The sequence below is a fragment of the Spodoptera frugiperda genome, chromosome 10 (assembly GCF_023101765.2).
Source record: "Spodoptera frugiperda isolate SF20-4 chromosome 10, AGI-APGP_CSIRO_Sfru_2.0, whole genome shotgun sequence".
Classification (NCBI taxonomy): domain Eukaryota; kingdom Metazoa; phylum Arthropoda; class Insecta; order Lepidoptera; family Noctuidae; genus Spodoptera; species Spodoptera frugiperda.
This window is the reverse complement of record NC_064221.1, coordinates 10,651,761-10,666,258: the sequence shown is the minus strand read 5'-3', so window position 1 is coordinate 10,666,258 and position 14,498 is coordinate 10,651,761. Positions and strand designations below refer to the sequence as shown.

At 41.2% G+C, this 14,498-nt stretch overlaps 1 protein-coding gene across 3 annotated transcripts in view; it reads left to right on the top strand.

The window, feature by feature from the left end:
* The window catches only part of LOC118277740 (uncharacterized), a 138,039-nt gene that overhangs the window by 117,660 nt on the left and 5,881 nt on the right, over positions 1-14,498 (top strand). For all 3 annotated transcript variants that reach the window (XM_050696143.1, XM_050696141.1, XM_050696142.1), the window contains 5 exons: positions 5,188-5,301; positions 6,089-6,221; positions 6,691-6,789; positions 7,107-7,313; positions 7,531-8,084. In XM_050696143.1, the coding sequence (XP_050552100.1) occupies positions 5,188-5,301; positions 6,089-6,221; positions 6,691-6,789; positions 7,107-7,313; positions 7,531-8,084 (1,107 nt within the window). The remainder of the gene's footprint in view (positions 1-5,187; positions 5,302-6,088; positions 6,222-6,690; positions 6,790-7,106; positions 7,314-7,530; positions 8,085-14,498) is intronic.

The following is a 14,498-nucleotide window of genomic DNA, read 5'->3' as shown; positions in this document are numbered from 1 at the left end:
GTCTCCTTTAGCTGGTAGACCGATAGTTTCCTTACGTGTTTCAAAGCTATCATGTGGACTAAGTTACGTTGACGTTTGTGGATTTGCTCGGATTTACATTATATATTTTTCTTCTCCTCTAATAATATCTTCTGATTTATTTCGTTGCGGGATCTTAAGACAGTCATTCATTCATGTCTTTGGGACGCGCCGGACTTTAATGTTTTGGTGTTTTCTTAGTTGTATCTACTATAGATCCTGGCTTACAGGAGTTGCAGCGGGTTTGGGAGGTTGTGGCGGGCTTGTCCCATTACACAATACATACCTATAACTATTCACAAACTTAAAAACACGAAGAACTTATGCAACTAGAGGTCCGTCAGAAGTCTTAAAATCCCCCATTTCTACTCTCAGTAGCTCCCAGAATGTACATAATCCGTCCAACCCACGCCAAAACCGTCCCTAGATGAACAACCGTGATCTCGTATTAAATGTACCAGATTTATTCATTTGAAAATTTCACGCGACTCGTAAACAATTAAACATGCTCATATATGTGTAAAGGCTGCAAGGATGCAGTATTTGTGCAGAAGACAGCTTAAATTTATGTACTGGTGTGGTTGTCTTTGTAGTGGTGTAAGCTCTTTGTGTAGAACTAGGCACTCCATACTTAAGTTCATTCAATACGCATTAGTCCCTACTGCAGATTAGTGTAATTAGAGAGTACAACCTTCAATATCTTATCAGGTATAAGATATTGGAAGTTGTGGTTACAGAAGTACAAATCTTCTGTGTTTCTGTGTCTGTTGATATCTTTAACATGCTGTATCGTAAGGACTCGCGACACCAAAAATTTGTTTTCAAAGAAGACCGTCTGCCTTTTGTCTTTAACTTTCAAGGCATCATTCGAAAAGCCTTTTTGTCAATTAAGTCAATTAGTATTCGGATATTACTCTCACACTGGTATTTTGTGTCCCTATCTCAGGAAACAACTTTCTTTCTTAGGAGACTTGCGTTATTTCCTTCTCGATCCAATATCATACCATAATTCCGTCTCATTTGCAAAGGTACACTCCCTTTGACGTTTTTTAATTGTCTATCTGTCCACCACTCTATGTGGTCTGTGAATTCTATTCTTGTAAGTGATGTCCGACGCGACCGTCATGCACCGCAATTGACCCTCGAGATTAATGTGCCCCCGCCACTTACTTACGCTCCTAAAGGTATCTGCACACGCAACCAACCGGACAATTTCTAGGACACAAACTCCAAAACGTCTAACCCTTTCTGACCAATTTTTTTTTCGAAAGGTTTCCAAGTCTATGCCCTTTTCCACATCTATTTATTTATAGGATGTTCCAAGAAAATGTCTCAAAAGAAAATTATTTTATTTTCCGCGAATGTGAGACGCTTATTGCTTTTCTGGTTTTCTCTGGAAATGGCTTTTCTAGTGTAAGTAATATCAAAGGTAACATGAGAACTATGCTGTTTTTTTTAATTCTTCTTTATCGTCTTCTGCGAAAGGTTTATTTTACCTATTATCAGTTTATTTGCTAGACCTTTTTTAACCATAAATAATAAAAGTATTGCTAAGCTTTTTTCGGTTTTTCGAAAAATTTCTCAGTAGTAGCACGATGTCTGGAATTGTGCCCAGTATATGGCAATAGGCTCACCCTCATGTACCAACATGGGGCTTATAATACAAGTGGTAAAAGTGGGTGTACATTGTATAGCGGCATTACGTGCCGTAATGTGCTCCACTGCCTACCGCTTCGGGGATAAAAGGCGTGACGTTGCACATTTAAACCTGTATTGAAATTCAGGCTTGAAGGCACAAACAGTACAATATTTCTTCAGCTCTATGATCAAGATGTTTCGTTGTAATGTAATATCTATTCTGGTTAGTGATGTTCCGCGTAGCTCCTATTGACCCTTCAATTGACCTCCGAGATTAATGTGCCCCGCGCTAGCCTATTACGAGCTAGGGTCGCCTCGGACCAGTGCCGCCATGTTTTGCCATCGCGTATTTGTTTTGAGGCATGTTTTAATGGAGAATTTAAAAAATATATATTTTGTGGTTAATTACTTGACATTGAAATAGTAAGCTTAGATGCTTTCTCCCTAAAGGTACGCGTCCACAAGCCCGCATCGTACGCATCGCACGCATCGGATTTTAGTTTGTCTTGTATAGAAACTCATACAACTGCGTCCACTGATCCGCATCATCAGCAATGCCTACATGCGATGCGTACTGATGACGTCATACGGAATGCGTACGATGCGGGCCTGTGGACGCTTACCTTAAAGATGTGAAAGTCTTCTTAATCTAGCTTCTATAACAAGAAGAAGCCAGACATTAGACTACAGATGTAGCCGAGTCAAATTGCAAAGCTAACAAACTATCCACATTCATCCCGGTCGGTAGGTGGGATGTTTAATTCTCGTAACGACGCCGCACTCCGCCGCCGGAATGGTCGCTCTAATGTGCCCCAGCTCAGGTGGGAGCCTGCAAACAACCAGCCATTGAGCACACCTATTGCCTCGATACTGAAATATATTGTACATTACGAGCATGCATTTTATGTTTGTCAATATTAGAGCAATTCATTTTATACGCCATATATGTTTAGTTGAAATTGTGAATGATAACGAAGAAAATAAACTTATTATAATACTAAAATTATTAAATAAAATTACTAGGGACCTATAATATTAATTCCATTTCCGGAAACTGGCAATAAAATACCCACAAGCAATTGTAGAAACTCCCAATTCAGTAGAAAAAGACAGACGCTGCCATTAATTCTCATAATAAATGAAGTAGAAAAACGTTATTGGTAATATAAGTAATTGCGTCACAGTACAGCTTGCCAAAGGCTATAATTCTAGCGATATTACTTCAGTCCTTATAGCTAATACGTTCCACGAATGTCTAATAACATTAAAGGCATACAATTTCGCCTTACACAGGATACGACCGACTATAAACCTGATAGGCATGCCTGTTTCCGCGTCCATCCACTGGGCTATTAACGATTCGCGAAACTATTACGTTACGCCTAACGTACAAAGGCTGGGCCTAATATCGGTTTCGTTGAAGGTGAAGTGTGGTACACCGATGCTTAGTCCTAACTTGGAATTGGGCTCTGCGTGACAGGGTCCCATCGTGACGTATTTTTGCGATCTAAATACGACTTAAACTAGGAATAAATATGGTTGAATTTTGGACAAAGCCTGGTTTTGGATAACTGTCTGGAAAACAATGACATCGTTATCGTCTTTCGATATAAATCTCCCCAAACAGGTTTAAGGAAAAAACAACATTAAAAAATATTCTGAAACCAACGGACGACCATACATGATTGCAAACGCGTCCATAGCGCCATAAGTAACAATTGAGCGGGGGCACATTGATCACGGGGTCAACTGCCAGGTCCAGAGCATCGACCAAGACCCACCTAATAAATAGATGCACTGGCCTAAGTGGTTGACTCACTATACACGCTATAGCTAGCCATCATCAGTTCAGGCTACTCCCTGTTCCGATGAATATCAGTGACGTCAAATGTTCCTAGGAATGTTGATGTTCTACAACAGTTTTCTTGTAGAATTATGCCTCTTCGCACGTGATGCCATGTCATCGTTTTAATGACAAGGAACACGCGTATGATACGCTTCGTACGGAGATCTTTTTCGCTGATCTGACTTACAATTTGCTCGTATTATAGGATGTAGGCTTCGGCAAAAAGGCGGTCTTTCTTGTAACGGTCTTTTGGACTGTAGTGGCAAACTCGAGAGTTCCTGTTTTCTATCTATGTACTCCATTATTACTCTTATATAGTTTTTATATGAACAGTTGCAACTATACGCCGATATAATTAATATTACACAGCAGTTTTTTAATTACACCGACGCTGTTAGTACTTTTTAATCACCAATCACCGTGTAAAAATATCCCCCAGCGGTGTGTGCAACGTACGGCCTGTCAATAGCACGCCCGCTCGTCATATTTAACTAAGTGTGAACCGAACATAATGACTAGGGTGGCAACACCGACTGCGTATTCACAGAATTATAACCAACATATGTCGTCGTTGTACACCGAATTGCATTAATTATTACATCGGTAAATGGAAGCGTTGCTGATATCAAAGTAACTAAATAATATCGTATGATTGTATGTACAGGTTTCGGGTGAAATGCTTTCAAAACATGCGTGGATTAATTTATCGTAAATATTTACTATGAAATTTTAGAACATAATGTGTTTCCCAGTATAAGCAAATTCGGAGAAAATGTCACTGAATAGTATTTAATATTGTGCGACTGTATCGAATGGTATATTGAAATATGAATTAATTATTTGGTTAAATATGGAATTCTATAATACATTTCCGAATTCTCGATAAATTACAAACTGCATTACGTCCTGTGTAAAAGAGATGATAAAAACGACATAAAACAAAAGACTTCCACAGCAATCAATTACTTAAAAAATATTGCTAGAGCACGCTGCAGTAAAGTTTGACTTCTGTACACACTAACGACTCGTGATGGGAAACACCGGCTCACGGTGCCTGCTGTTGACGGAGCTCCGTAAAAAATATACAGACACGCCAATGAAACGGCAGTTTTCAACCGAAACGTGCGACGCGCGGCAGCTGCGCGCCTTCCCATTGGTGGCAATTACGATCAACACTTGTAATTGGTATAGACAGCCATTCACAACTGTGACAGCTGTCCGTCCCTAATCAATATGCTGGGAGTTTATAACAGACAATATCTGAGAGCAGGAAACAATTTGAGCTATTTCAGAAGCTCTATATTATCCTCCAGAAAGCAAAACGTTTTTCTACCAAAAATCCGCACGCTACCAAACCAAACATAAACAAGCTTTCCAATTTCCAGTCGGCTTCAAAGAGATGAAACTCGTATGCATATCTGTTTGCGGAACATGCACTTCCTTTTCCAATTAATCGGGGGTGAAATTGCCAAAGGAATCACCGTTCTAGAAAAGTTCATTTATTTATTTTTGTTTATTCTAAAATGTGGTGTTATGTTTTAGATACTAATAATTAACAAAAGTTTAATTATTATCACTTGTTTGATGTATCTACAGTATATTTTTATTTTACTATCCAAAGATAATGTTCTGCAGAAACACGAATGTAAAAGGTAATGATATAATCCCGTCTGTATTGTCAACAGGTGTAAGTGCGAGCAAGATTCCGAAACGCGCGGAGATCCCGCCCAACAAAGGCGGGCCGTTCGCCGCGGCGTTGCGGACGCTCGCCAAGAACGCGGGCCCCGACGCCAAGGACGGTGAGTCCACCCGTAGTTTGCTACCTTGGACGAAAGGGTTTTGGAAAATGCTAATTAATATAATAAATAAGTGATACAATTTCTCCAAAAGATTTCCAAATCTTTTTAGCGCCTCCATTTTCCATTATCCGAATAGTCCGCTAATCCCATTTTCTTTTGATCTCCCTTCAGCTTCAGCGTGCACTTGTTGGGTTAAATACTTGTCCATACGTGTACCATATGTCGTCGACTACTGTCTCGCTAGAAAATAGATACTGTTTACTTGATGATGTTGTGATGATTGACCAGGGTGGTTTTACTGCAAGTATAACAAGGTCATGGTGAAATCGCTTGGCGATTTTAGCTGTGTTAAAAAAAGTGTTAATAAATGATCACTTTTGTCAATCAGTAGACAAATGCTTGTTTCGTTTCATAAAAGTTTCGTTGTAATATAATTGTAAGATAATTTAAGTGTCATCTAGTCTTTGTATGAAACCGATTCATTTTGTATTCAATGTTCCTAACAACTTGTCATTTTCAATTATTGATTTTCATTGCGTTTAGCTCTTACAGTCTTTTATTTATGTATGAATGAATGAGAAGGCCACACAAAACATACAATAATTTCCTTCAATGCTATTTTGCGTTTCTAAAGATGTTGTTGATAGAACTGTACGCTTGAGGTCGTATAAAAAGGAGAAAGATCTCTGAATGCGTTCTTGTGGCATTATAAGTGTAGTAAGAGCTAAACGCTGCACTAGCTGTGTGGCCGGGCGCGCGTGCCCGGTCTGACGATGCGAGTGTACAGGCGGCGGCACGGGCAGCGCCGCGGCGGGCGAGCGCGACGCCGGCAAGGACAAGCCTCCGCCCGCGCCGCCCAAGCGCGCCTCTCCACATCATCTGCCAGCCAGCGGGTTCCAGCCGTACCGACCTGATGACAGGTAAACTATCATTCACTACATACATATTATCGTTACTGAAGAACTTTGTGCTTTTTATCTTTTTTTTTATTTATTATTTACACAAAATACAGTTTTTGTACAATCAATAACAAATTTGCAACTCTTAAATACTAAGGTTTAGAACCGTGCTATGGAATCTGCCTTAAATGTTACAATATGTTATCTTAAGAGTGATTCTAGTAGATTGTCTCCTGTACAGTTTTTGTCCAATCAACACCTTTTGCAACTCTTACAATATTGGTGTTATTTAGCTTATTTGTTTGTTACCTATAAGTGGCCACTGCTGACCAAATACTTCTTGAACTTGAACAATTATCCCCACCTTGCTCAATGCGGGTTAGCGGTTTCCAACTTATAATTAGAAATTATCAGAAATTCTTCATTTATTTTGGTGACTATGTTCGTGTATTGCAAGAATGCGTTTAGACTGAGCGTGGTGTGTTTGTAGACTGTCCCACCCGGCGGCGTCGTTCCCGCTGTTGGAGCCGACCGCGTACTCCCCGTACGCACACCCCAGCATCTACTCCAGTGCCGCGCTGCAGTACAGGTATGTAGGACCTTACCAATATACTGCAACGTCTTTTGGGTGACTGGCATCTGAAAGGCTTTGCACTTTATGTAACTGAATTTAACTTAATTGATACACTATTTTGACATTTTAAAAGTCCTGCTGTTATTAGATGTCATCAACATGGTTATTGCTGACCGACAGCTCTTTTAAGACAGACTTGAAGAACCGAAAATGTAGAGGAACTGCACAACCTGTTCTTAGAAAGCTGATCACAGTTTTAAGACATACGCGGATCCGGTCATCTTCGGCTGTGTATGTGTAAATAGGAATGAAGTGGTTTGCTTGTGGCGCAGGCTGGCGGCGGAGGAGCAGATGTACCTGGAGCGCGTGTTCCGCGGCGGCGTGGGCGTGGGCTGGCTGCCGCCGTACGCGCTGTACCCGCCGCTGGCGCCGCCGCTGCCGCTCGTGCACCATCTGCACGACGACCGCGACAAGGACCTGCAGCTGCAGCGGGAGCGCGAGCGCGAGCGGGAGCGGGAGCGCGAGCGGGAGCGGGAGAGGTAATACATTATATGTACCATTATTTTGTGTTATGGTTTTATGTTGATGTGTAATTACGGGAATGTCAGATTAGTTTGGAACAACATTGGAGTTCAAAACTATGATCGGACATTTCTGAAATGGGGTAACGCAAATAAATCATAAAACATTAAATGTAGTTAGTCGCCAACGATTTGTTTATCCGTAAAATAATGTTGGTTTGTCTGAAATTCACAGAGAACGTGAACGTGAACGAGAACAGAGAGAGAAAGAGCAACGCGAACGGGAGCGAATGCAACGAGAGAAGGAGAGAGCCAGGGACGAACAACGCGCACTCGCGGCCGCGCTACATCCACACGCCGCGCACGCAGCGCACGCACACGCCGCGCATAGTGCACACAGCGCACACAGCGCACATAGCGCACATTCAGCGCACGCGCACGCCGCGCACCTGCTGCCGCCGCCCGCGTACCTGGCGCGCGGCCTGCTGCCGCCGCCGCTGCTGTACCGGCCGTACCGGCCCTACCCGCCGCACCCCGCGCACCCCGCGCCGCACCCCGCGCCGCTGGCGCTGGCCCCGCTGGCGCTCACGCAGCACGCGCAGCACACGCCGCCGCCCGCCGACCCCGCCGCGCCGTCCGCCGCCGCGCCGCCGCCCGCGCCCACCCCGCCCCGCGCCGAGCGCGCCGACCCCGCGCCGGAGCCCGAGCAGCCCGCGCCGGCGGCCGCGGCGCCCGCGCCCGCAGCCCCAGCGCCCGCGCCGTCGCCGGAGGAGGCGGCGCGCCCCGCAGGTGACGAGCCGGCCGCCTGACGGGCCGGGGCCCGCCGCGCGCCCCGCGCCACTCACACCGCAGTGCTTCCCCGACGACTCCTTACAATCCTCCCATACTACGTCTACAGAATACTTTACGAAATTATTCAATGTACAAAACTCGTCATCTCGTGCTAGTAATCTCATGCGAGGACAACAAAATACAAATAAAATAATAGTACGTACCGACTTGGCAATGGTATGCATGCGCTGCATTATCACTACCGCCACCACGTCACTGTATTACATACATATTTTTGTTGTGTTTTCGTCCCCGCATGTGATCACCATCACATGATTTGTACCACTTCCCCACATGTCATGTATCGAGCCGACACTACCCACACTCTAGTGCCTATACACCTATTACAAAGAAAATTATCACCTGGTGAATCCAGTTAGTAACACGAGTATTTCTTTGAACTCTGCAATGCACGGCAAGAAATGAAAATATCATATTTTTTGTAATATTTTGATAGCACTTACAACCGTGTTCCATTGCGTAGAAGTACCTGAAATCTGAACAAAATGTTCGTAATGTCGGTCTCTTTACAGTGACATGTAAACTAATACTGATTGAGATTACGTTCCTCCCCCATAACTCCCACCCATTCCATACTACAGTGATAATGATAACAGACTAGGAATAAATATTAATATTGTTTCAAGAACTTACTGTCGCGGCTCTTATGTATCCACTTACAATACTTTACAATCATGGGTTTAATGTACTATTCATTATTTAAAGTGAACTATAATCTCGGATCATAGAATTATCTTAAATCTCTCGTCTATCGTAAGTTGTGAATAGAAGATCGCGAGATTATAATAGCTTCGAACAATTGATTGTTAATTTATTACATTACAAAAGTTAAAATCCGCTTTTGTTCACGTGAGCTCCAATACGAAATAATTTAAATCATATTTGATAAACTTTAATATTCGTTTGAATGAAATTAATATACTTATAATCACATGCAAAGAAAGAATCAGCGAATGAGTATAAATGAAAATCAAATTGTACATTAAGTCTCACGTAATAAAAGTTATTTTGACTTGACTGAAATCGTTGCTACAAATTTTATAAAGTTTTATACAGCTGTATTCCATAATTGTATCTTCCAAGAGCGAGAAACTTGATTCATTCATTGATATATTGTAACGTGTGTGTGCTTTTATCGAAACGGTTTGAGTAAATCATGTTTATTTGATGTATGGACTTAAATCTGAAGTTTGTATGTATTTGTGTTGTTGTATTGTGGGGTGACGATGTACTTACGACGCGACGTGCGACATATTTGTTATTCAGTTTTGTTGTTTAATTGCTTGGTTGCATTCTCCGCCTGAGGTGTGTTGTGTTACACAAGAGATGGGCGTTCTAGTCCATGTCGTATCCCGGTCACGTGAATATAACAGTTCAAAACAGGACCGTGGGAGCAGTCATATATAGCATACGAATGTTTGTATGTACGTTGGTTTCAACGTGGACCTAGTGTTTGTATATACTCTGACAATAACTTGCTGGTTTGATGTTTGTTTCGTTGACAATAAACATTATTGTTATACTTATTTATTACATTTTCAAATCGTAATTTTCTTATTGACATGTTTAAATAATTTTCACTTTATATTAGGTACTAGTTAAAGCCATTATTCATCCGTTCACATCAATGAATTGTTATCATAAGCCAGTCTCCTGTACCGCTAAGTCTGACGTCATGTCGCTATACTGTTTGTATTGTTTTAACTTATTTACGTGTAGTTTATAAGAATCAGTTTCGATAGAAGTGCACTACTGGTGCCGTACTGTGCGAGTGAAGCCAAACGACAAAGTGCCGAGTTCCTACACATTGCGGCGATGGCCGCGGACTGTACGCTTACTAAGGTCGCCACTAAGTATACATTGTAATTACTCCGCTATGTATAGACTTGTGATTACTCCGTATGATCAAACTTGACGAATAAACGACTGCCCGGCGCAGACTGTACCTAGATAGGATGTGCGGTTATTTAAATGATATAACATGTAGCTGTAACAAATGTATCGATGATAATGCACGAATTATATACGTAGGGCGCGGAGCGAGTGTCGCTGCCGCTGATTATTTTATTTGTATTTCGCTCGTCCGGGGTCTTCGTAACTTAAGTAGTTCTAAGTTGTGCCCCTCGGGGCTCGCGTGCAATCTGCTTCGCAATATAAACTCTACTGCATTTGTGATAAGACTTGATTCCCGTTGCAGTATTCGCGACCACGACCCCGCGCGACCGACGACTGCAGTGTTTAACGAAACATTGAATTAAAAACACGAAATTTTATAACAAAAAAACCTCTTTATACGTTAACTTAGATAGTTATTATTAATTTTAGCTTTTAATAGGTGTTCAATATTTTTCAATCTTTTTTTCAATCACGAGCAGCATTTAGGCGGACGGCGTGTTGTCGTATTCCAAGTGTCAGTGTCCGATATGTCATGTAAATATTATATTTAATAGTTAGATATGATATGGACAATACCTAACAAGTGAAAAAATGGTTTTATTGAAAAATACATTCAATGAAATTAATAGTGTTGCATGCTAGCGAGCCGGCGCGGTAGCGAGCTATGTCTCGCGTCCGCGCCGCCCGCGTAGTCACTTTTATTTTTGTTTGACCCCTCCCTCCCCCAGCTTGAAGTTAGCATGTAGTTAGTATTTGTGCAGCTTCTAGGTAGTGCAGCAATGAGCCCTCGGCAGGATGTCTCAGTATCGTGCATCAGCACATCGACGTAACGTAGCACATGACACGAGCAAATTGTAATGCTGACTAGTACAAGAGCTTTTACAGGATCACGGCGTCACAGAATTTACAATATTGATCTATAGATAGGTAAAATGTGGATTATGTTAGTCACCACCACGGTAACATAATTGCATTGGGTATTTTGAAACATTGGGACCAAGTAGTCATATTTGTTGTGACTGGACTGCTTAATAGCGCAGCCGTTATGTACCGGTTTCGATCACCGGGTCGGGTATGTGTATGATCGCGCAGGATTTACTAGTTATCGAATCACATCGTGATTAAAATTACATAGTATTAACCATCACGCCTTTTAATCGTGGAAGGTATAGGCAGAAGTGCGCATAAATAGACAGTTACTACACAGAACTATTAACAGACAGTTTCTGTAATTCTCTACTATGGTGACTGTTAAATTGAATTAAAATTAAATAGATTGAACAAAAATCACTTTACGTTAAATTGGCCCCATCTGCTGTGCTATTCTGTATATGAAAGTGAGCTCAATAGCATTCTCGCCCGTCATTGGTCGAGATTTTTCTCACAACCAATAATACAATGGCGGACCGCGATCGCGTTCCCTTTGATCTTTTTGAAATTATAGAACAGCCTAACTGGCTAGCATAGTTCTCATTAGGATTTTACGCTTAATTATGAGAATATCTAGAAAAGTGGTATAAGAAGGAATCTATCTCTATCGAATTGCATCAGTTGCTATAAGTAGGTCTTAAATACAGATCTATGCTCGACACAGAGCAGAGTGGGGCAGAGAGCAGCCCACTGTTACCATGACAAGCCCAACGTGTCACCCACCAAGCTATCAAACCAAACGTAACAATTTTGTACCTAAAGATAAACAACAACATAAAAACATGCTTCCCGATGGCGCGGCCCATACCGCACACTGACTTGCGGCAGCTACCGAAACAGGACAAGGAACTAAAGCCTAAAGAGACACAATCGTTTTTAGACATCACTATAGATGGTATTAAGCATACAACTAGCCAGAATCTCCTGTTGGGGACTATAACGGGGTGGGGCGCGGGAGTGTCGATCGTGCGAGTGGGGAGGATCGCTGCCGTGGGCCTCGGGGGCAGCATCATCCTGCTCCACTTTGCCGCGGAGTTCGGATACATTAACGTGAACTGGGACAGAGTGAAGGAGACTGCGGGCGAGAGCCAGCAGTGGCTGGACCGGGTGCTCCGCTTCATAAAGAAGAACAACTGCTTCTCTGTCGGTTTCATGGGCGGGTTCTTCTTCGGCGTGGCTTCCACGTAAGGTTAGGTTAAAGTTATATCGAGTAGAGCGTCCTCTGTGATGAAATTGTAACTAATTAATTATATTTATTTGCAACTGTTAGGTTTTTTGTGGTTTGATTGAGTTTACTTATTTCAACATTAACTCAACTTACGACTCGAATCACAACACCAACCAAATAAGGATGTACAATTGTACATACGTGCATAGGTAAAGTACTAACCAATGTGAGCGCTTGATCATCTTGAAAGTCCCAGCGCCAGTGTCACCCACCGTAGTTCATATTGACTCAACTACATTGGTATTCTTAAATTTAAACTTAAGTAGGTATTAAATAAAAATATCTGCAGTGAAATAGAACTACTGAAATACAAAAAATGTATCAATGTTGCCTTGATGATCATGTAATGAGATTAGAAATCACGATGTTAACTTAAAACTGGCTATTTAAAACAAAAATATTCCATGAAACTCCCAAAAGAATCCTAGATATTTCTCGTGTAATGCTAACATTGGGTACGCTAGGACTTCGTGGCATGGCATTCCCTTCTTACAGTCGGGTGAAATAGGGGGAGGAATAAGTAGATTTCGTTCAGTTATAATGTCGGTTTTATTATGCTTGTAATTTAATGCAATGACTTAGGGAGCAATGAAGGAGATGTGTTGATCGTATGAATAACTTTAATTAACTATCTTATACACTAACTTACGCTACTTATAAAGGCGAGATGTCACACACTACAGTGGGTAGGTACTAGGATTTCATGACAAGTAGGTTGATGGGATTTGTTCGGGTACGCTTCGTAGAAAACCTCATAAAACAAAATTGTCAGGTGGGGTGCTGAATAAATAAAAATAACAGTAAGTAGGTAAATTACCCACAAAAATATACTTACCTACCTAAGTACGTAATTACAACAATAATTTTGTAGTGTATGAAAGTGTAGAGGGTAATCTGTACAAAGTGGGTGAGTCGGGAAGTCGGGAGGACGCAACAGGTTGCGAACCGATGCCGTGCCGTGCGCCACTGGATGACCTGCAGGCTACAGGTCTGTGATCCCAACACAACGGAATGGAAGGGGAATGCAATCATGAAATATTATCTATTTCAATAAAACGTTAGAGGGAGAATCAACTGAAAATTTTTGAAAGTTTATCTATTCTAATATAAAAATAAGTTGGGTTTTCCTTCCTGACGCTATAACTATAGAACGCACGAAACCGATTTCCACGGTTTTGCATTCGTTGGAAAGGTCTCGGGCTCCGTGGGTTTTATAGCAAAGAAAATGCAGGAAAACAGGGAAAATCATTGGTGGCGAAACGGAGTTCGCAGGGTTTGCTATGTAGTTTAATAATAAAAATAGGTACTATCAGTAAGTAGTGTGTCTCAGAAATGGCAAGCACAATGTTTCACGCCAAGTTGATTACGAGCACAAAACACGGGATTTATTGCACATATCCTTACAAAGTATATTCATGAGTAAGACATCAAGTTATTTTATAATTATCACAAAAACTTAGGTATTTTGGAACACAATCACTGTTTCAGTGATATTCTAGGTTTAGATAGACTGATAGAACCAAAGTAAATAGAATCTTAAACATTGGAAGATCTACCACATCAAGATCACTAGAAACAAGTATAGGTGGTGTGTAAAAGCCTGCTTATTGGTATGACAATGTTCGGGAATTCGTGACCCATCCGAGGCAGAAGAATATTTTCTTTGGTGTAAGTATTCATGAAGAATGTAATAAGAAAATAAAATGATCTTAAAAGAAAAATATTATAGAAAGTCAGTCAGTGGCAATTGTAACTGGGTTCGAGTCCCAAGTTAGATGGCTATGGCTATGTTAAGAATCAGCGCTAAAATATAGATTACCAAATAAAAGACGTATCGTAATGCAATAACTAAATTACCAATAATTGTCAGAGTGGCGATATCTAAGTAGGTGAAATCAAATTATTGTAATCCTGGGTTCGAAACCCAGAATAAATACGCTACTGTTTTTCAATAGCCTGACTATTTTATTCAGTAGATAGCCTACAATTAAATAGCAGTTTGAGGAAAAGATAATAAAATCAAGAAAGATTAGATATACTGAATCTCATGGTAGAGATTGATAGGTATAGGTACCTACCTACTTAGATTATATTTTTATGATTCATGGCGAAGATGTATAGGTGAATAGATCGATGAAACAAGAGATAAGTAAGGATGCTGTAATCGTGCCGTTTGGCGCTCCATCGCCTTATCTATCCATCCCAGTGGGCAAAAGCGTGATGATAATGATGTATAATATGATAAATACGAATAAGCTATTACTAAAAATGAGTTTAATTAGGTATTTGACGATATT